The sequence below is a fragment of the Octopus sinensis genome, linkage group LG30, assembly GCF_006345805.1.
Source record: "Octopus sinensis linkage group LG30, ASM634580v1, whole genome shotgun sequence".
NCBI lineage: Eukaryota > Metazoa > Mollusca > Cephalopoda > Octopoda > Octopodidae > Octopus > Octopus sinensis.
Window position 1 is genome coordinate 13,628,994 of NC_043026.1, and position 24,516 is coordinate 13,653,509.

At 39.1% G+C, this 24,516-nt stretch overlaps 1 protein-coding gene across 1 annotated transcript in view; it reads left to right on the forward strand.

Annotated features, from left to right (window-relative positions):
* Positions 1–13,017, forward strand: part of LOC115226627 (hydroxymethylglutaryl-CoA synthase 1) — a 39,016-nt gene extending 25,999 nt beyond the window's left edge. Inside the window, exons 7-9 of the mRNA XM_029797640.2 lie at positions 4,379–4,611; positions 10,204–10,355; positions 12,910–13,017. Coding sequence (XP_029653500.1) covers positions 4,379–4,611; positions 10,204–10,355; positions 12,910–12,936 — 412 coding nt within the window. The 3' untranslated portion in view covers positions 12,937–13,017. The remainder of the gene's footprint in view (positions 1–4,378; positions 4,612–10,203; positions 10,356–12,909) is intronic.
* The last annotated feature ends 11,499 nt before the right edge of the window (positions 13,018–24,516 follow it).

Below are 24,516 nucleotides of genomic sequence, written 5' to 3' on the forward strand. Positions count from 1 at the left end.
AAATCTCTTAACTAGATGTAAACAGTAACTGCACGACAACGTGAGGTATATTTGCCATCTCAATATGGCTAACCACTAAGGGTGGGTGTTGCAAATACCTTAAGGGCACAGAAAGTGTGCCTAAAGCCAGCTGGAGACGATGTTCTCCTGGGGCTACAAGCTACAGTAACACCCACCCTTAGTGGTTAGCCATATTGGGATGGCAAATATACCTCACATTGTCGTGCAGTTACTGTTTATACTTCGTTCAGAGATTTATTATTGCTTGCATACAGATTTTCAAGATCAGTGACGTAAAGGTACTGGAAAAAGGATATAAGGATTTGCATTGGGACCCTTCCATCGAAACCGATGATTGTCGTACGCTGATGACGGGTCAATACCTAGAAACTGCAGTCTGTGCGTATCACTTAGGTTGACAAGGGAAGGATGACCTCCCTTTGCAAATACCTTAAGGGCACAGAAAGTGTGCCTAAAGCCAGCTGGAGACGATGTTCTCCTGGGGCTACAAGCTACAGTAACACCCACCCTTAGTGGTTAGCCATATTGGGATGGCAAATATACCTCACATTGTCGTGCAGTTACTGTTTATACTTCGTTCAGAGATTTATTATTGCTTGCATACAGATTTTCAAGATCAGTGACGTAAAGGTACTGGAAAAAGGATATAAGGATTTGCATTGGGACCCTTCCATCGAAACCGATGATTGTCGTACGCTGATGACGGGTCAATACCTAGAAACTGCAGTCTGTGCGTATCACTTAGGTTGACAAGGGAAGGATGACCTCCCTTTGCAAATACTGATAGGGCACAGAAAGTGTGCCTAAAGCCAGCTGGAGACGATGTTCTCCTGGGGCTACAAGCTACAGTAACACCCACCCTTAGTGGTTAGCCATATTGAGATGGCAAATATACCTCACATTGTCGTGCAGTTACTGTTTATACTTCGTTCAGAGATTTATTATTGCTTGCATACAGATTTTCAAGATCAGTGACGTAAAGGTACTGGAAAAAGGATATAAGGATTTGCATTGGGACCCTTCCATCGAAACCGATGATTGTCGTACGCTGATGACGGGTCAATACCTAGAAACTGCAGTCTGTGCGTATCACTTAGGTTGACAAGGGAAGGATGACCTCCCTTTGCAAATACCTTAAGGGCACAGAAAGTGTGCCTAAAGCCAGCTGGAGACGATGTTCTCCTGGGGCTACAAGCTACAGTAACACCCACCCTTAGTGGTTAGCCATATTGAGATGGCAAATATACCTCACATTGTCGTGCAGTTACTGTTTATACTTCGTTCAGAGATTTATTATTGCTTGCATACAGATTTTCAAGATCAGTGACGTAAAGGTACTGGAAAAAGGATATAAGGATTTGCATTGGGACCCTTCCATCGAAACCGATGATTGTCGTACGCTGATGACGGGTCAATACCTAGAAACTGCAGTCTGTGCGTATCACTTAGGTTGACAAGGGAAGGATGACCTCCCTTTGCAAATACCTTAAGGGCACAGATAGTGTGCCTAAAGCCAGCTGGAGACGATGTCCTCCTGGGGCTACAAGCTACAGTAACACCCACCCTTAGTGGTTAGCCATATTGGGATGGCAAATATACCTCACATTGTCGTGCAGTTACTGTTTATACTTCGTTCAGAGATTTATTATTGCTTGCATACAGATTTTCAAGATCAGTGACGTAAAGGTACTGGAAAAAGGATATAAGGATTTGCATTGGGACCCTTCCATCGAAAACCGGTGATTGTCGTACGCTGATGACGGGTCAATACCTAGAAACTGCAGTCTGTGCGTATCACTTAGGTTGACAAGGGAAGGATGACCTCCCTTTGCAAATACCGATAGGGCACAGAAAGTGTGCCTAAAGCCAGCTGGAGACGATGTTCTCCTGGGGCTACAAGCTACAGTAACACCCACCCTTAGTGGTTAGCCATATTGGGATGGCAAAAATACCTCACATTTTTGTTTTGTTTTCACTTTTTTATTTTTTGTGGCTGTTTGCATAATGTTACCTAGAAATTATGTTAAAAACTGCTGTTCAAACCGAAAAGATCCATATCTTACAAACTATAGAATTTTCTCAATAAAGCCAAGAGAAAAAGATGTTTTATAAACACATTCTACCTGTATACGAAGTTTAAAAGTGTTTAGTTACGTGGAAATTATGTTAAAAACTGCTGTTCAAACCGAAAAGATCCACATCTTACAAACTATAGAATTTTCTCAATAAAGCCAAGAGAAAAAGATGTTTTATAAACACATTCTACCTGTATACGAAGTCTAAAATTCTTTAGTTACCTAGAAATTATGTTAAAAACTGCCGTTCAAACCGAAAAGATCCGAAAGTTAGGGGTAGGGTTAGGGGTGGGGGAAGGGTATCTTTTTTTCTTCACAAATGTAAATAAACCCAATCTGTTTCTTAAACGAGGGACATATTCATACGGCACAGAATGTTTTTTTTTTACCTCAATGGACGTCAGTGATTGGTTGAAATTGCAGAAATGCAAGAAATTAAAGACCAAATATCTTACAAACTATAGAATTTTCTCAATAAAGCCAAGAGAAAAAGATGTTTTATAAACACATTCTACCAGAATACGAAGTTTAAAAGTGTTTAGTTACCTAGAAATTATGTTAAAAACTGCCGTTCAAACCGAAAAGATCCATATCTTACAAACTATAGAATTTTCTCAATAAAGCCAAGAGAAAAAGATGTTTTATAAACACATTCTACCAGAATACGAAGTTTAAAAGTGTTTAGTTACCTAGAAATTATGTTAAAAACTGCCGTTCAAACCGAAAAGATCCCTTCTTTTTAGGTTTACACCAATTGCATTTCCCCTCTGCAAGCTCACCATAAAACAGTAGTTGGTATATATACAGGATGCGGTGGATAAATTGTCATCTAAATTTCATAAAATGAAAATAACACTGACATCTCATTTTAAGAGATAAATATACCAAAATTACATAAAAATATCTTGAAATACTAATGAGTAAATTTATTCAATGAAATCGCCATTGGCTTCAACTACAACTCCAGACAACTTCAGAATTTCCTGCAACGCTTCTGGACAGTCTACTTGTTGAAGTTGTTGAATGCTACCATAGGCGCAGGACTGGCTGTGTGGTAAGTAGCTTGTTTACCAACCACATGGTTCCAGGTTCAGTCCCACTGCGTGGCACCTTGGGTAAGTGTCTTCTACTATAGCCTCGGGCCGACCAAAGCCTTGTGAGTGAATTTGGTAGACGGAAACTGAAAGAAGCCCGTTGTATATGTATATATATATATATATGTGTGTTTGTTTGTGTGTCTGTGTTTGTCCCCCTAGCATTGCTTGACAACCGATGCTGGTGTGTTTACGTCCCCGTCACTTAGCGGTTCGGCAAAAAGAGACTGATAGAATAAGTACTAGGCTTACAAAAAAATAAGTCCCGGGGTCGAGTTGCTTGATTAAAGGCAGTGCTCCAGCATGGCCGCAGTCAAATGACTGAAACAAGTAAAAGAGTAAAAAGAGTAGAGAGTATAATCCTTGCCTTCAGTTTATCTTTGGTGTTACAAGGAGTTTTGCTGGTCCCTCACTCAGCTACGCTCCACACCTAATAACGGAGGGGTTTGCAGTCTGGGGAGTTGGGTGGCCAGATGTTAGGGATGGCGTGGTTCCAGAGAGTGAGTGTTCAAAGCTACCGTACCTTCGTAATCGCCATTAGATTCATCCAATTCGTTCCAAGTCCTCTGCACTGTCCTCATATAGACACCCAAACGCTCTGAAATTTTCATATTAGAGCTTCCAGCACAGATGCCAAGCAGTACAGCATGTTGTTTCCAAATTTCTGGCAGTGAAATTGCGTCATGGTGCTGTTTTTCTCACAGACAGTGCCCGACTGACCCTACTATACTGTGTAGTCAACAAAATCAAAAAAAAAACTATGTGCATGCGTGAAATTAAATTATAAAAAGGCAACAATTTATCCATCACACCCTGTGTGTGTGTGTGTGCTCCCTCTTGTTTACCACTTCCGCCTTTTCAGTATGTGACCTGGTGAAGACCACTTGCATTTTTTTTCCCTCTGTCCTCCCACCTCGGGATCTTTCTTTCTCTTGTGTTTCCGACGAAGAGCTCCGCTCGAAACGTCATACCCTCCTTCTTCCCTTTTTTCCTGAGCGCCTAATAATACTTTATTTGTTCCACATCCTCGCGTTGTTGTCTTTTTGTTTTCTTGTTTGGATAAACTTTATTTATATGTATATACATACGTGGATGTATTTATGTAGGTGTGTGTGTAATATACATTACGCACACACATATCACACAATATTGTATCATTTTTATTAATTATCTTGTTTCCTTCTCCAGCCAATCACTTGCAGACCTACCAGGACAAAGAATCGTCCTCTTCTCCTATGGTTCCGGCCTGGCCTCTTCCATGTTCTCCCTCCACATCACCCAGGACAATTCCAGTGGATCTTCCCTTGAGAAACTCTACCACTCGATAAGTGGCATCAGAACTCGGTTAGAATCTCGGGTGAAATTCAGTCCCAAAGAATTTGAGGAAACGTTGCAACTCCGCGAGAAGACACATCATATCGGTAGGTTTTACATGGGCTGAAGTGTGTTTGTGTATACTGATATATGATAGAAGGATAGAAAATATTATATTTATAAGCCCTAAAATTCACTTCATAATTGCCCATGGGCATATGGCGTAGTGGTTAAGAGTAGGGACTACTAACCCCAAGATTCTGAGTTCAATTCCAAGCATAATGATAACAACATCATCATCATCGTTTAACGTCCGCTTTCCATGCTAGCATGGGTTGGACGGTTCAACTGGGGTCTGGGAAGCCAGAAGGCTGCACCAGGCCCAGTCAGATCTGGCAGTGTTTCTACAGCTGGATGCGCTTCATAATGTCAACCACTCCGTGAGTGTAGTGGGTGCTTTTTACGTGCCACCGACACAGGTGCCAGATGAGGCTGGTGAACGGCTATGCTCGGATGGTTCTTCTTACGTGCCACCGGCACGGAAGCACTGGTATCACAGCTACAATTTCCATTTGATGTTGATTCTGATTTCCACTTGCCTCAACAGGTCTTCACAAGTGGAACTTTGTGTCCCAACAGAGAAAGGACCTGAATAAAAATAATAATAACAACAACAACATCAAAAAATACCTTGGGAATGAGAATCCAGGTTCGAAATTTCCCCAAGACACCTGATGAAGGCTGGAAGGTATATCAGCTGAAACGTTGTGTTAACAACAAAGATGAGGGCAAATATCCATCAAATGTAAATAATGTGATGTATGTGGCTGTGTGGTAAGTAGCTTGCTAACCAACCACATGGTTCCAGGTTCAGTCCCACTCACTGCGTGGCATCTTGGGCAAGTGTCTTCTGCTATAGCCCCAGGCTGACCAATGCCTTGTGAGTGGATTTGATAGATGGAAACTGAAAGAAGCCTGTCGTATATATGTATATATATATATGTATATGTATGTGTGTGTTTGTGTGTCTGTGTTTGTCCCCGTAGCATTGCTTGACAACCGATGCTGGTGTGTTTACGTCCCCGTCACTTAGTGGTTCGGCAAAAGAGACCGATAGAATAAGTACTGGGCTTACAAAGAATAAGTCCCGGAGTCGATTTGCTCGACTAAAGGCGGTGCTCCAGTATGGCCCTAGTCAAATGACTGAAACAAGTAAAAAAAAAAAAAAAATGTATGGTTGTGTGTTTTAAACTGTGATTTTTTTTTTAATTGAAAAATATTAAAAAAATTTCTTTAAACTTGGAAAATTATAAAAAAAAAGGTTCTTTTTGTAATCTTATAAATTGCTGTGGGAAAATACAAATTTGCAAAAATTTTCTGAAAATTCCATAAAATCAAAAAACTATGAGGGTGTTCAATGGCAGGTTTGAAGCAAAATTCCACTGTTTAATTCAACCTGCTAGAAAATGTAGCCAAGTCTGCCGTAGGTAACATTGTTTGTGTGTATCATTATCTCCATATCTACTCACTCAGATTCCTTGTATAGTCACTCTTTACCCATCAGACTTATTCCTCGGTGAAGATTTCAGGGTGTAGGTTCAAATCCTGTAAGTGCAACTAAGCGTTTTCTATACCAAGAATCTCTGGATCTTATCTGTTGACTCTATGTATGTATGTGTGTGTGTGTAATATATATGGTAAGTAGCTTGCTTGGAGGCACAATCCCACTGCGTGGCATCTTGGGCAAGTGTCTTCTGCTATAGCCCCGGGCCGACTAATGCCTTGTGAGTGGATTTGGTAGATGGAAACTGAAAGAAGCCTGTCATTATATATATATAATTACACACAACAGGATTCTTTCAGTTTCTGTTTACCAAATCCACTCATGAGACTTTTGTCAGCCTGAAGCTATTGTAGAAGACACTTACCCAGGGTGCCACATGATGAGGCTGAACCCAGAACCATGTGGTTGGGAAGCAATCTTTTTACCACACAGCCACACCTGCACCTATAAAAAAGCACATGGCCAGATGTTTGTTCATGGTGACCCCATTTGTCATCCCATCTACTGAAAGAAACCCTGTGGGGTGTGATGAGAACGGTGACATCATGTGCAGACCTAACCAGTTGGAAGCACAGTAAATTATAAGTTTCATCTGTCACATATATTTCAAACCGTGCAGTTCTGCAACAGGATTGAATAGTCGTCTGAGAGGCCATGGGCAGAAGGTCAGGAATGCCATTGACGATGCAAAAGCTCAATCTGGCACTTTCTCCTTTAGTTATGGCAACGAGGGTTCTTGTTGTTCTGGTCAGTGGGACAGCCTGCTCATGAAATTAATATACATATGGCTGAGTACTCCACAGACACATGTAGCTTTAATGTAGTCCACAGGGAGAATTGGCGTGATACAGTGTTGCAAGGCTGGCCCTTTGAAATACAGGTACTACTCATTTTTGCCAGCTGAGTGGACTGGAGCAAATAAAGTGTCTTGCTCAAGGACTCAGTGCATTGCCAGGAATTGAACTCATGACAGAGAGAATGCCAGATTGAGCCATTTGCTCAGATGATTTCTGTCCCCTAGTGCTTTTGCATTGTCAGTGGCATTCCTGGCCTTCCTATTTCTTTATTGCCCCCAAGGGGCTAAACATAGAGGGGACAAACAAGGACAGACAAATGGATTAAGTCGATTATATCGACCCCAGTGCATAACTGGTACTTATTTAATCGACCCCGAAAGGATGAAAAGCAAAGTCGACCTCGGCGGAATTTGAACTTAGGACGTAACGGCAGGCGAAATACCTATTTCTTTATTACCCACAAGGGGCTAAACATAGAGGGGACAAACAAGGACAGACAAATGGATTAAGTCGATTATATCGACCCCAGTGCATAACTGGTACTTATTTAATCGACCCCGAAAGGATGAAAAGCAAAGTCGACCTCGGCGGAATTTGAACTTAGGACGTAACGGCAGGCGAAATACCTATTTCTTTATTACCCTCAAGGGGCTAAACACAGAGGAGACAGACGGATTAAGTTGATTATATCAACTTCAGTGCGTAACTGGTACTTAATTTATTGACCTCGAAAGGATGAAAGGCAAAGTCGACCTCGGCTGAATTTGAACTCAGAACGTAACGGTAGGCGAAATACAGCTACGCATTTCACCCGGCGTGCTAACGTTTCTGCCAGCTCGCCGCCTTAACCACCACAAATAATAATACCAATACTAACATCACTACCACCATCAATTCTACCATCAACACCAACAAAGCTAATATCTGTTTCTTTATTACCCACAAGGGGCTAAACATAGAGGGGACAAACAAGGACAGACACATGGATTAACCCTTTAGTGTTCGCATTATTCTGCCAAAATTAATGCTTTTTTCATCCACTTTGTTTTGAACTAATCAAGCATTATCTTGTAGCTTTGAGATTTTGATGGGCTTGCTGTTAATTTTTAAAACGATATTGTAGGGTTGGTGTGAGAGACCAGCTCTGGCCAGTTTGAACATAAAACAGGCAGAATACTTTTGGCCGGATATGGCCGGTTTAAATGCTAAAGGGTTAAGTCGATTATATCAACCCCATTGCGTAACTGGTACTTATTTTATCGACCCCGAAAAAATGAAAGGCAAAGTCAACCTCGGCGGAATTTGAACTCAGAACATAAAAGCAAACGAAATATTGCTAAGCATTTCACCCGGCGTGCTAACCCTTCTGCCCATGACCTCTCATACAACTATTCAATCTTGTTGCCGAACTGCACAGTTTGAAATATATGTGACAGATGAAACTTATAATTTACTGTGCTTCCAACTGGTTAGGTCTGCACATGATGTCACCGTTCCCATCACACCCCACAGGGTTTCTTTCGGTAGATGGGATGACAAATGGGGTCACCATAAACAAACATCTGGCCATGTGCTTTTTTATAGGTGCAGGTGTGGCTGTGTGGTAAAAAGATTGCTTCCCAACCACTTGGTTTTAGGTTCAGTCCCCCTGCGTGGCACCCTGAGCAAGTGTCTTCTACAGAAGCTTCAGGCTGACGAAAGTCTCATGAGTGGATTTGGTAAACGGAAACTGAAAGAAACCTGTTGTGTGTGTATATACTCTTTACTCTTTTACTTGTTTCAGTCATTTGACTGCGGCCATGCTGGAGCACCGCCTTTAATCGAGCAACTCAACCCCGGGACTTATTCTTTTGTAAGCCCAGTACTTATTCTATTGGTCACTTTTTGCCAAACCGCTAAGTGACAGGGACATAAACACACCAGCATCGGTTGTCAAGCAATGCTAGGGGGACAAACACAGACACACAAACACACACACGCATATATATATATATATATATATATATATATATATATATATATACATATATATGACAGGCTTCTTTCAGTTTCCGTCTACCAAATCCACTCACAAGGCATTGGTCGGCCCGAGGCTATAGTAGAAGACACTTGCCCAAGATGCCACACAGTGGGACTGAACCCGGAACCATGTGGTTGGTAAGCAAGCTACTTACCACACAGCCACTCCTGCGCCTACAAAACATTATTTTTTATATCTGTCGGTCAAAAGGTAAACATCCTGAATTACTCATGAATTATCTTGTAGCTTCGAGATTTTAATGATGTGGTTGTTTATTTTTGGGCTGGCATTGTAGGGTAGGTGTGAGAGGCAAGATCTAGTCAGTTTGAGCATAAAACAGGTAGAATGTTTGGGCCAGATAGGGGCCAGTTTAAATACTAAAGGGTTAAAAATTGAAGTCTATGCATGTAAATGCAGGAATTAAATAGGCTAGGCACTGGCATGGCTATGTGGTAAGAAGCTCGCTTCTTAACCACATGGTTCTAGGTTCAGTCTTACTGCTTGGCACCTTGGAAGCACTCCGTCAGTTACGACGACGAGGGTTCCGGTTGATCCGAATCAACGGAACAGCCTGCTCGTGAAATTAACGTGTAAGTGGCTGAGCACTCCACAGACACGTGTACCCTTAACGTAGTTCTCGGGGATATTCAGCGTGACACAGAGAGTGACAAGGCCGGCCCCTTTGAAATACAGGTACAACAGAAACAGGAAGTAAGAGTGAGAGAAAGTTGTGGTGAAAGAGTACAGCAGGGATCACCACCATCCCCTGCCGGAGCCTCGTGGAGCTTTTAGGTGTTTTCGCTCAATAAACACTCACAACGCCCGGTCTGGGAATCGAAACCGCGAGTCCGCTGCCCTAACCACTGGGCCATTGCGCCTCCACTGCTTGGCACCTTAGGCAAGTGTCTTTTACTATAGCCTCAGACCAGCCAAAGCTTTGTGGGTGGATTTAGTTGATGGAAACTGAGAAAAGCTTTTGTTATGTATTTGTGTGTGTGTGTGTGTGCATGTCTTTGTGTCTGTTTTTATCATCACCAGCACCACCCCCACTGCTTGGCAACCGGTGATGGTATGTTTACATCCTTGTAACTTGACAGTTCAGCAAAAAGAAACTGATAGAATAAGTACCAGGCTTTAAAATATTCAAGTACTGAAGTCAATTCTTCAGGGCAGTACCCCAGCATGGCCGCAGTCTAATGACTGAAGCAAGTAATTAATAAAAGATGCTACACGTTTTTGTCTTCAGCATGTGTTTGATACGTGTTCCGACCATGGCCATCCTGTCTATTTCTCTCTGTTTTTTTTTTATCTATGGCAGCTCCATATGTTCCTATTGGATCCACAGATCACCTGTACCCTGGCACTTGGTACCTGACTGAGGTGGACGATAAACATCGACGGAAATACGCACAGAAGCCTGCCTCTCCTCTTTGTGATGGTCACGCTAACATGGAGCAGCACATGGCACAGGTAACTAAGGACAGACTTACTACTACTTTTACTACTAACAGCACCATCAGTACTATTACTACTACCACAACTACTACTAATACTAACACCAGCATCATTATTATTACTACTACCACCTCCACTACAACTACCACCACCTCATTATTGTGAAGTGAATTTCTCAGCCTCTCAACAATGCTAGTGTTGTGTGTGTGTGTATGTATATATATATATATGTATGTATATATATATATAATATATATATATATATATATATATAATAATAATAAATATTAGGGAATAAATCCAAATTTACAGGGAAAAATCAGATTTAGGATTAAATCCAATTTTATAGTAAAATATTATAAAATATTATTAGAGACAAAACCACTATTTTGCAAAACAAACAAGGAAAGACTTAATCAATACATAAAATTTTAATAAATAGTCAAAAAAACCGTTTTGTCTCTAATAATATTTTATATATATATATATATATATATATATATATATATATATATACACATATATATATATATTATATATATATATATATATATATATATATATATATATATATTCTCTCTCTCTTTATTTGCTCTTTATTCCTTTCTGCTGAAGAGCAAAGGCTCAAAATGTTAAAGACTTTTTCAATTTTCCTCTATATATACCCCTTTCAAGCATTCCCTTTTGGAGGGGATTTTTTGATAAAGTTTAGTTCTGCCTGAAAATACATTAGTATAATACTTGCAAATTAACAATTTCAAAAGTCAATCAGTAAATACAATACACATACACATATATATATATACACACATATACACACATGTATATATACATTTCGTTCTTTCCACTATTCTTTCTTTCATTCCCCCTCTCTCACATTTCCTGGCTTTTTCTTCATTCTCACCCTCCCTCCTCTTCCACTTCACTCTGTCCCTTTTCTTTTTTTCTCGTCCCTCCCTAATTCTTCTATCCCTCTGCCTCTAAATCTTCCTCTTCTCTCTCCATGTGACGGTGTTCCACCAAGCCTGACCTTTCTTTCTTGGTTTGACCCCCATCCATGCAACATCTATATTCCTCCCTATGCCTGTAATCTCTTTTGTCCCTGCCATAGGCTTCACTTCCACAAGCACCAGCTTAATTTAATTCATCCATATTCTGAACGCCTTACTTCCCTGGGCATGGATACATTAAAACTCCGACGTCTGGCAGCTGACTTGGCAGACACCCATAAAATTATTAACCATCTTACAAACAATAACTCTGAGCACCTTTTCAAACTCCACCCGTCTAACACCCGTGGACATATTTACAAAGTCAGAAAACAGCACAGCTCCCATGACTTTAGGAAACATTTTTTTCATGCTAGGAGTTGCTGAAGCATGGAACAAACTGCCGGCATCAGTTGTTAGTTGTCAGAGCACTGCATCCTTCAAAACTTCCATGCTTCCTGAGATTCGCCAACACTACACCAGATTTTCTCCCCTCCATACTCACGCAAGCATGTATCAGACTCACACACTGTTTGCTTTCCAGACATTTGTACATTACTGCATATGCAGACACCCATAAAATTATCAACCATCTTACTAACAATAACTCTGAGCACCTTTTCAAACTCCACCCGTCTAACACCCGTGGACATATTTACAAAGTCAGAAAACAGCACAGCTCCCATGACATCAGGAAGCATTTTTTCACGCTGAGAGTTGCTGAAGCATGGAACAAACTGCCGGCATCGGTTGTTAGTTGTCGGAGCACTGCATCCTTCAAAACTTCCATGCTTCCTGAGATTCGCCAACACTACACCTGATTTCCTCCCCTCCATACACACACAAGCATGTATCTGACTCATACATTGTTCACTTCCCAGACATTTCTACATTACTGCATATGCTTTATATGCACTTTCTGACAAATTGTGGTGCATCTGAGCACTGTATACAATAATTTCATTATTATTATTATTATATTATTCGCCAACACTACACCTGATTTTCTCCCCTCCATACACACACAAGCATGTATCTGACTCATACATTGTTCGCTTTCCAGACATTTGTACATTACTGCATATACTTTATACGCACTTTCTGACAAGTTGTAGTGCACCTGAGCACTGTATACAATAATTTCATTATTATTATTATTATTAAGAAATGAGGGAAGGAGACCTCAATGTGGTCACTCTATATGCTAGAAATAATAGCCTAAATATAGTAAGGAAAGGGTTAAGAAGAAAAATAAAGAGCAGAAGAAATGAGGGAAGGAGACCTCAATGTGGTCACTCTGTATGCTAGAAATAATAGCCTAAATATAGTAAGAAAAGGGTTACTATAATCTCATGCTTTCTGAGATTCGCCAATACTACACCTGGACTCAAACATTGTTCGCTTTCCAGACATTTCTACATTACTGCATGTACTTTATACGCACTTTCTGACAAGTTGTGGTGCACCTGAGCACTGTATACAATAATTTCATTATTATTATTATTAGTCGAAAGACACCTGTTGTTAATGTCCTTATTAGCATTTATGTACCAATTCTCCTTTTTTTTTTATCTTTGCAGGGTTCCCAGAAAACAGCTACTGCATAAACAAGAGATCATTGCTGCTGGTTTTTTTGTGGGGGGCTGTCATTCTTTGTATTAATATATTATAAAATACATACGATATATGTATATATATATATATATATGTAAAGGCAAGGTATATATCTATAACACAATAAATACAAGGTATATGTATGTATAGCATAATAACCATACAGTATGTTTATAAAATAAAACCTGCATTAATGTAATATATATGTATGTATGCATGCATGTATATATTATGTATGTATTATACATATATAGATTATGTATATATATATATATATATAAATTAGAAAAAAAAACACCATTTAGCAATTCAATAATGAAAAATTAAATTATACCATTTCGAAAAATTACGTATTATAGAAAGATTAAATATAAGATAAAACGTATAACAATGATTAAATAATGTGCAAAATAATAAATAAAACGTATATATTTATTTATTATTTATTATTTTGCACATCACTTAATCATCGTTATGTTTTATCTTATATTTAATCTTTCTATAAGGTGTAATTTTTCTAGATGGTATAATTTAATTTTTCATTATTGAATTGATAAAAGGTGTGTTTTTTTTTTTCTAATTTATATATATATATATATTATATTTTGTGAAATTTGATTTGGTATTTCTAAATTGAATTTTTCCCTGTAATTTTGGAATAATATTCCCTCATATTATTATTATTATTATTATTATTATTGTTGTTGTTATTATTATATATAATACATATTCATGTATTGTATATGTGTATGCAAGATGTGTGTGTGTATGTGTGTTTCGTAGAATAAAAACTAGGAAGTCCTTGGTATAACATTATATATTTGAGAAAATAAAAATAATTTTTCTGCTTTAATAATTAGATATTTATATAGGTGCAAGAGTGGCTGTGTGGTAAGTAGCTTGCTTACCAACCACATGGTTCTGAGTTCAGTCCTGCTGTGTGGCACCTTGGGCAAGTGTCTTCTACTATAGCCTTGTGAGTGGATTTGGTAGACGGAAACTGAAAGAAGCCCGTCATATATATGTATATATATAAAACAAAGTGGAGTTGTGGGGTACCGCACAATTAATCAGTCTGTAAATGAACCTTTACAAATTCTTGTTTATTAAGTTTTTCTTTTAAATTTCCTAATTACTCCAACTGTAACTCTTTAGCATTTAGACTGGGTATATATATATCTGGCCCAAATATTTTCCCTGTTTTATGTTGAAGCCGACCAGTTTTGGCCTCTCACCCCAACCTTACAATCTCATTCCAAGAATAACCAGCCACATCACTGATATCTCGAAGCTACAAGATAATTCATGATTAATTCAAAGCAATATGACTAAATAAGCATTACATTTGACAGAGTAATCCCCCTCTCTCTTTCGGAGAGGCATTGAGCAGCTATACGCACACATACACACAATTCTGCTGAGGTGCAATGGCCCAGTGGTTAGGGCAGCGGACTCGCGGTCATAGGATCGCGGTTTCGATTCCCAGACTGGGCGTTGTGAGTGTTTATTGAGCGAAAACACCTAAAAGCTCCACGAGGCTCCGGCAGGGGTTGGTGGTGATCCCTGCTGTACTCTTTCACCACTCTTTCTCTCAATCTTACTTCCTGTTTCTGTTGTACCTGTATTTCAAAGGGCTGGCCTTGTCGCTCTCTGTGTCACGCTGAATATCCCCGAGAACTACGTTAAGGGTACACGTGTCTGTGGAGTGCTCAGCCACTTACACGTTAATTTCACGAGCAGGCTGTTCCGTTGATTCGGATCAACCGGAACCCTCGTCGTCGTAACCGACGGAGTGCTTCCATCCACATACACACACAACAGTAACTTCCGCCTACCGAATTCAATGACAAAGCTTTGGTCTGCTCGGGGGCCATAGTGGAAGACACCTGGCCAAAGTTCCACGCAGTGGGACTGAACCCGAAACCATGTAGTTAGGAAGCTAGCTCCCTAATCACACACTAAATGCTAAACATTTACACTGGCCATATTTGGCCAAAAATATTCTACCCGTTTTGTTTTTGGACTGGTCAGATCCGACCTCTCACACCTACACTACAATGTCATTCTGAAAATAAACTATCACATCATTGAAATTGCAAAGTTATGAGATTAATGCATTATTAATTCAAAGCAATATAAATAAATAAGCATTACATTTGACAGGGTAATCTGAACGCTAAAGGGTTAAACTGGCCAGATCCAGCCCCTTGCACCTACCCTACAATGTCATTCTAAAAATATACAATCACATCGCTGAAATCTCAAAGCTACAAGATAATGCATGATTAATTCAAAGCAATATAAATAAATAAGCATTACATTTGACAGGGTAATCTGAACGCTAAAGGGTTAAACTGGCCAGATCCAGCCCCTTGCACCTACCCTACAATGTCATTCTAAAAATATACAATCACATCGCTGAAATCTCAAAGCTACAAGATAATTCATGATTAATTCAAAGCAATATAATAAATAAGCATTACATTTGACAGGGTAATCTGAACGCTAAAGGGTTAAACTGGCCAGATCCAGCCCCTTGCACCTACCTACAATGTCATTCTAAAAATATACAATCACATCGCTGAAATCTCAAAGCTACAAGATAATTCATGATTAATTCAAAGCAATATAAATAAATAAGCATTACATTTGACAGGGTAATCTGAACGCTAAAGGGTTAAACTGGCCAGATCCAGCCCCTTGCACCTACCCTACAATGTCATTCTAAAAATATACAATCACATCGCTGAAATCTCAAAGCTACAAGATAATTCATGATTAATTCAAAGCAATATAAATAAATAAGCATTACATTTGACAGGGTAATCTGAACGCTAAAGGGTTAAACTGGCCAGATCCAGCCCCTTGCACCTACCCTACAATGTCATTCTAAAAATATACAATCACATCGCTGAAATCTCAAAGCTACAAGATAATTCATGATTAATTCAAAGCAATATAAATAAGAGTAATCTAAGTGCTAAAGGGTTAAACTGGCCAGATCTAGCCCCTTGCACCTACCCTACAATGTCATTCTAAAAATAAACAATCACATCACTGAAATATCAGAGCTGCAAGATAAAGCAGGATTAATTCAAAACAATGTGAGTAAATAAGCATTACATTCGACAGGATAATCCGAATGCTAAAGGGTTAAGACTTCCCTTAGCATTCAAGTGTTAAGTCACATCTAGCTTGGATTCCAGTGTTTTGGTAAGTGGCCCAGGCTGTGGCTCCATGTAAAAAAACCTGACTCAACTGTAGCATGGAGAAAAAAAATTCCTCTCAAGGTTGTCTGAAAGAGTTAATCTACATATTTTGTTTAGCATGCCATCAGTGGGATGAAATTTCCAAGATCTGTTTAAAACTGCCCACAACATTCTGGTGTTAAGTTCCCTCCAGCCTGGATTTCAGTTCCAGATTTTTTTTTTTTTTGGTAAGCGTCCAGGCTGTTGTTCCTTTTAAAAGGACTCCTTCTATTGCTGCATGGAAAAGAATTCATCAGCAATATCCAGCAAAGTGCAAGAACCTTTCGCTTATGATGGAAACAGCCGGGAGATCTCCATACGACTATTTCTTGGTGGGATGAAATCTCCAAGATATGTTTAACTCTTTAGCATTTAATCTGGCCATAACCAGCCCCAAATTTTCTTCCTGTTTTATGTTCAGTCTGGCCAGACTAGGCCTCTCACACCTTCCTAACAAGGTCATTATAAAAATAAGCAATCACATTATTCTTTTCTACTATAGGCACAAGGCCCGAAATTTTTGGGGAGGGGGGGCCTGTCGATTAGATTAACCCCAGTGCGTAACTGGTACTTAATTTATCAACCCCGAAAGGATGACAGGCAAAATTGACCTTGGCGGAATTTGAACACACAATGTATCTCAAAGCTGCAAGACAATGCATGATTAATTCAAAGCAATATAAATAAATAAGCATTACATTTGACCTGATAATCTGAACGATAAAGGGTTAGATTGGCCATATCCAGCCCCTTGCACCTACCCTACAATGTCATTCTAAACATAAGCAATCACATCAATGAAATCTCAAAGCTACGAGATAATTCATGATTAATATAAATAAGAGTAATCTGAACGCTAAAGGGTTAAACTGGCCAGATCTAGCCTCTTGCACCTACCCTACAATGTCATTCTAAAAATAAACAATCACATCAATGAAATCTCAAAGCTGCAAGATAAAGCAGGATTAATCCAAAACAATGTCAATAAATAAGCATTACAATTAACATGATAATCTGAATGCTAACGAGTTGACTAATAAAGACTAGATAAACACCGTTTATACAATGCAGTGAAAGCCTTGTATCCCTTCTATAGCAGAACACCTGAGCTTAGCCTTTCATTAATTATACTTAAGCCTTTCAACACCTGGCCTAGAACCATTGCTCCTTCTTCCCCTTACTTTCAAACCTACCCATCCCCCTTATTTAGTTAAAGGGGCTTTTCTCTCTTTTTGTTTTTCCTCTTCTTGTTTTGCAAGTTACTTGTGTGTGTGTGTGTGTGTGTATGTATGTGTGTGTGTGTGTTTGTCCCCCTACCACCGCTTGACAACAAGTGTTGGTGTGTTTACATCCCTGTAACTTAGTGGTTCGGCAAAAGAAACTGATAGAATAGGTATCAGGTTTTAAATAAATATGTCCTGGGGTTTTGTTCAACTAAAACCCTTCAAGGTGGTGCCCCAGTATGGCTGCAGTCAAATGACTGAAATGAGTAAGAAAGAAAAAAAGGATATATGTATGTGTGTGTATATATATATATATGTGTATGTATATGTATGTATGTATATATATATATATATATATGTATATGTATGTATGTATATATATATATATATATATGTATGTATGTATATATATGTATATGTATGTATATATATGTATATGTATGTATATATATGTATGTATGTATGTATATGTATATGTATGTATATATATGTATGTATATATATAAACACGTGAAGGCACATGGCTTAGTGGTTAAGGTGTTGCACCAATGATTGCGAGATCACGGGTTCGATTCCCAGACCGGGCATTGCATTGTGTTCTTGAGCAAAGCACTTCATTTCACGTAGCTTTGCGATCATTTCAGCATCTGACATGTGGCACCCAGTTGCACCTGTACAGGTAATGTCGATTCGACAACAGAGAGAGTGAGCTTGTGTCTACACAATCATTTGATCATTATATAAACAAATCATCTGTGTGGTTGTTCGGTAAGAATTTGTCAAACCGTCATACGTCATCTAACGACGGGAGAGTCCATTATATAAACACACACTGCGAGCTGGCAGAAACGTTAGCACGCCGGGCGAAATGCGTAGCTGTATTTCGTCCGCCGTTACGTTCTGAGTTAAAATTCCTCCGAGGTCGACTTTGCCTTTCATCCTTTCGGGGTCGATTAAATAAGTACCAGTTACGCACTGGGGTCGATATAATCGACTTAATCCGTGTATCTGTCCTTGTTTGTCCCCTCTGTGTTTAGCCCCTTGTGGGTAGTAAAGAAATCGGTATTTCGTCTGTCGCTGCGTTCTGAGTTCAAATTGCGCCGAGGTCGACTTTGCCTTTCATCCTTTCGGGGTCGTTTAATTAAGTACCAGTTACGCACTGGGGTCGATATAATCGACTTAATCCGTGTATCTGTCCTTGTTTGTCCCCTCTGTGTTTAGCCCCTTGTGGGTAGTAAAGAAATCGGTATTTCTTCTGCCGCTACGTTCTGAGTTCAAATTCCGCCAAGGTCGACTTTGCCTTTCATCCTTTCGGGGTCGATTAAATAAGTACCAGTTACGCACTGGGGTCGATATAATCGACTTAATCCGTGTATCTGTCCTTGTTTGTCCCCTTGTGGGTAGTAAAGAAATCGGTATTTCTTCTGCCGCTACGTTCTGAGTTCAAATTCCGCTGAGGTCAACTTTGCCTTTCATCCTTTCAGGGTCGATTAAATAAGTACCAGTTACGCACTGGGGTGATATAATCGACTTAATCCGTGTGTCTGTCCTTGTTTGTCCCCCTCTGTGTTTAGCCCCTTGTGGGTAGTAAAGAGATAGGTATTTTGTCTGCCGCTACGTTCTGAGTTCAAATTCCGCCGAGGTCGACTTTGCCTTTCATCCTTTCGGGGTCAATTAAATAAGTACCAGTTATGCACTGGGGTCGATGCAATCGACTTAATCCATGTGTCTGTCCTTGTTTGTCCCCTCTGTGTTTAGCCCCTTGTGGGTAGTAAAGAAATCGGTATTTCTTCTGCCACTACATTCTGAGTTCAAATTCCGCCGAGGTCGACTTTGCCTTTCATCCTTTCGGGGTCAATTAAATAAGTACCAGTTATGCACTGGTCTCGATGTAATCGACTTAATCCCTTTGTCTGTCCTTGTTTAGCCCCTTGTGGGTAGTAAAGAAATAGGTTTTTTTGTCTGCCGCTACATTCTGAGTTCAAATTCCGCCGAGGTCGACTTTGCCTTTCATCCTTTCAGGGTCGATTAATAAGTACCAGTTACACACTGGGGTCGATGTAATCGACTTAATCCCTTTGTCTGTCCTTGTTTAGCCCCTTGTGGGTAGTAAAGAATAGGTATTTTGTCTGCCGCTACATTCTGAGTTCAAATTCCGCCGAGGTCGACTTTGCCTTTCATCCTTTCAGGGTCGATTAAATAAGTAACAGTTACACACTGGGGTCAATGTAATCGACTAATCCCTTTGTCTGTCCTTGTTTAGCCCCTTGTGTGTAGTAAAGAAATAGGTATTTTGTCTCTGCCGCTACATTCTGAGTTCAAATTCCGCCGAGGTCGACTTTGCCTTTCATCCTTTCAGGGTCGATTAAATAAGTACCAGTTACCACTGGGGTCGATGTAATCGACTTAATCCCTTTGTCTGTCCTTGTTTAGCCCCTTGTGTGTAGTAAAGAAATAGGTATTTTGTCTGCCGCTACATTCTGAGTTCAAATTCCGCCGAGGTCGACTTTGCCTTTCATCCTTTCAGGGTCGATTAAATAAGTACCAGTTACACCACTGGGGTCAATGTAATCGACTTAATCCCTTTGTCTGTCCTTGTTTAGCCCCTTGGTGTAGTAAAGAAATAGGTATTTGTGTCTGCGCTACATTCTGAGTTCAAATTCCGCCGAGGTCGACTTTGCCTTTCATCCTTTCAGGGTCGATTAAATAAGTACCAGTTACACACTGGGGTCGATGTAATCGACTTAATCCCTTTGTCTGTCCTTGTTTAGCCCCTGTGTGTGTATGTAGTAAAGAAATAGGTATTTTGTCTGCCGCTACATTCTGAGTTCAAATTCCGCCGAGGTCGACTTTGCCTTTCATCCTTTCAGGGTCGATTAAATAAGTACCAGTTACACACTGGGGTCGATGTAATCGACTTAATCCCTTTTTCTGTCCTTGTTTAGCCCCTTGTGTGTAGTAAAGAAATAGGTATTTTGTCTGCCGCTACATTCTGAGTTCAAATTCCGCCGAGGTCGACTTTGCCTTTCATCCTTTCAGGGTCGATTAAATAAGTACCAGTTACACACTGGGGTCGATGTAATCGACTTAATCCCTTTGTCTGTCCTTGTTTAGCCCCTTGTGGGTAGTAAAGAAATAGGTATTTTGTCTGCCGCTACATTCTGAGTTCAAATTCCGCCGAGGTCGACTTTGCCTTTCATCCTTTCAGGGTCGATTAAATAAGTACCAGTTACACACTGGGGTCGATGTAATCGACTTAATCCCTTTGTCTGTCCTTGTTTAGCCCCTTGTGGGTAGTAAAGAAATAGGTATTTTGTCTGCCACTACATTCTGAGTTCAAATTCCGCCGAGGTCGACTTTGCCTTTCATCCTTTCGGGGTCGATTAAATAAGTACCAGTTACACACTGGGGTCGATGCAATCGACTTAATCCGTGTGTCTGTCCTTGTTTGTCCCCTCTGTGTTTATCCCCTTGTGGGTAGTAAAGAAATATATATAAACACACACATGCACATACGTGCGCTTGAAGAGTTTACGCAGGAGAGAACAAAGCGCATATGGCTAGCATTTGATATTTTGATATTTCAACAGTATTATCACATAATTTACTTTGCTAACTTATACATACGTACATGTGGCTTTTGCATGAAGTATGTATGTGTTTGTGCATGTGAAGTGACTGTGTGTATGCAAGTATTTATGTGTTTGTGAGAATGTATATCTCTTCTCTCTATATATAAACGGCAGTTTGTCTGTGTGCGTGTCTGTGTGTCTGTTAGGTTGTACCCTCACCCTGACCACGGCTTTCAACCGATTCTGATGAAACTTGACACACACATAGCCCAATGTCATAATTCAAAACTAACGCAGCGAAAATTTTGAAAAGTTCCCCCAGTTCTGAAAAAAAATCGATAAATTCGACATGGGGTCGAGAATCAGAAACACAAACCACAGACTGTCTAGGGGACGCAACTCGACCTTTTTTAACTAAAAAAAAAATTTACCACAATTTTTTTGCTATTTTTTGGCTATAACTCTCTAAAAATGCTTTATAGTTATTTCCCTTACAAACCTGAGCAACGCCGGGCGATACTGCTAGTATTATATAAAGGTGTGTGTGTGTGTATATATATATTTAGTATTCTTATACAAGAATGTTACTGATAGTAACTTTGAAGTTTTTGTCAGTTAAATCATTGTCGGCAACTTCGAAGTCACTGTCTACAACATCCTTGTATAATAATAATAAATTTGTACTCTACACAAGTGTAGAGTGACCCATGAAATTTGTGTAAAATTGTTTGTATTATAACTGAACATAAAAAACAAACATTGTGTTTGGGTGTGTGTGTGTGTGTGTGTATATATATATATATATATATCATCATCATCGTTTAGCATCCGTTTTCCATGCTAGCATGGGTTGGACGGTTCAACTGGGGTCTGTGAAGCCGGAAGGCTTCATCAAGCCTAGTCAGATCTGGCAGTGTTTCTACGGCTGGATGCCCTTCCTAACACCAATTGCATTATATATACATATATGTATGTATATATATACATATATGTATGTATATATATATTATACATATAGGGTAAAAAAATTATTAATTTATAATTAGTAAATTTCACCAAGTAGTTTTGGTATGGAAAGGAACCATATTCGGTAAAAACTTATACAAGAAGTTTTATATATAACTAGCAGTATCGCCCGGCGTTGCTCGGGTTTGTAAAGCATTTTTAGAGAGTTATAGCCCAAAAATAGCAAAAGAATGCATTAAAAATGGAAAAAAAAAATTATGGTAAATTTTTTTTTTAAATCGTTGACTCATCGTAGACATTTTTATAGAATTACTTCCCTTATGTAATAGCGAAAAAAATGCATTAAAATGGAAAAAAATGATGGTAAATTATTTTTAAAATCGTAGACTCATCGTAGACGCGCACTAATACCCAGAAGTGCTCGATATGAATGACGACTATAAGATACTCGGTTTTGGTTTAAACTGCACTGCAAAATGTGGGAGTAGTTAAGAATCTAAATCGTAGGAGACAGACACACAACCTTACTTTTATATATAGAGATTATAACAATAATTAAAGGTTTAGCAACAAGTTGCTTAACCACATACCGAAATATTTAGAAATAGCAGCCAAAAGACCATTATTTCTTTTCGCAAAAAGAAATAACGGTCTTTTGGCTGCTATTTCTAAATTCTTCGGTATGTGGTTAAGCAACTTGTTGCTAAACCTTTAATTATTGTTATAATTATATAATATATATATATATAATTATATATATATAATTACATAGGCGCAGGAGTGGCTGTGTGGTAAGTAGCTTGCTTACCAACCACATGGTTCCGGGTTCAGTCCCACTGCATGGCACCTTGGGCAAGTGTCTTCTACTATAGCCTCAGGCCAACCAAAGCCTTGTGAGTGGATTTGGTAGACGGAAACTGAAAGAAGCCCGTCTTATATATGTATATATATATATATATATATATGTTTGTGTTTGTCCCCCTAGCATTGCTTGACAACCGATGCTGGTGTGTTTATGTCCCCGTTACTTAACGGTTCGGCAAAAGAGACCGATAGAATAAGTACTGGGCTTACAAAAGAATAAGTCCTGGGGTCGAGTTGCTCGATTAAAGGCGGTGCTCCAGCATGGCCGCAGTCAAATGACTGAAACAAAGTAAAAGAGTAAGAGTATATATATACACGCACACACATATTCACACATACATACGTACATGTGCATACATATTTATATGCACACGTATAATGCACAACAGACAAAATGAGTTGAGTTTTTTTTTTGTTTTTTGTTGTTTTGGTGGGTGAGAGCACGTGGGCTGGGGTGGAGCATTTTTCTTTTTCTTTTTTTTTTGCTGTTACAAACTGATATTTTTATATATGTATGTATATAATTTTCTGTTTTATTTTATATTTTCCTTTCTTTTTCACTGAATTTGTTATTTCTCAGAAGGGAAGAAAATTTGTTTTCGTTGTAGATTTTTTTTTTTCATCTGTTCCCCTTTATATAATCTATATATAATGTAACACACACACACACACACACACACATATATATATGATTTAATTGAAGAAATGAGAATGCAAATCGACGTAACATTTCCATCATGAAACATTGTTTATTCCATTCCACAGCCTGGTGCAACCATCTCGTTCGCCAGCCCTCAGTCAAAATCGTCCAACCCATGCTAGCATGGAAAGCAGACGCTAAACGATGATGATGATGATATAAAGTTTTTATATCTATATTATATTGTGTGGAATTTGATTTAGTATTTCTAAATTGAATTTTTTATCCTTGTAAGTTTGGATTTTATTCCCTCAAATAATAATTATATATATATATAGGCGCAAGAGTGGCTGTGTGGTAAGTAGCTTGCTAAACAACCACATGGTTCCGGGTTCAGTCCCGCTGTGTGGCATCTTGGGCAAGTGCCTTCTGCTATAGCCCCGGGCCGACCAATGCCTTGTGAGTGGATTTGGTAGACGGAAACTGAAAGAAGCCTGTCGTATGTATGTATATATATATAATATATATATATATATATATATATATATGTTTGTGTTTGTCCCCCTAGCATTGCTTGACAACCGATGCTGGTGTGTTTATGTCCCCGTTACTTAACGGTTCGGCAAAAGAGACCGATAGAATAAGTACTGGGCTTACAAAGAATAAGTCCTGGGGTCGAGTTGCTCGATTAAAGGCGGTGCTCCAGCATGGCCGCAGTCAAATGACTGAAACAAAGTAAAAGAGTAAAGAGTATATATATACACGCACACACATATTCACACATACATACGTACATGTGCATACATATTTATATGCACACGTATAATGTACAACAGACAAAATGAGTTTTTTTTTTTGTTTTTTGTTGTTTTGGTGGGTGAGAGCACGTGGGCTGGGGTGGAGCATTTTTCTTTTTCTTTTTTTTTTGCTGTTACAAACTGATATTTTTATATATGTATGCATATAATTTTCTGTTTTATTTTATATTTTCCTTTCTTTTTCACTGAATTTGTTATTTCTCAGAAGGGAAGAAAATTTGTTTTCGTTGTAGATTTTTTTT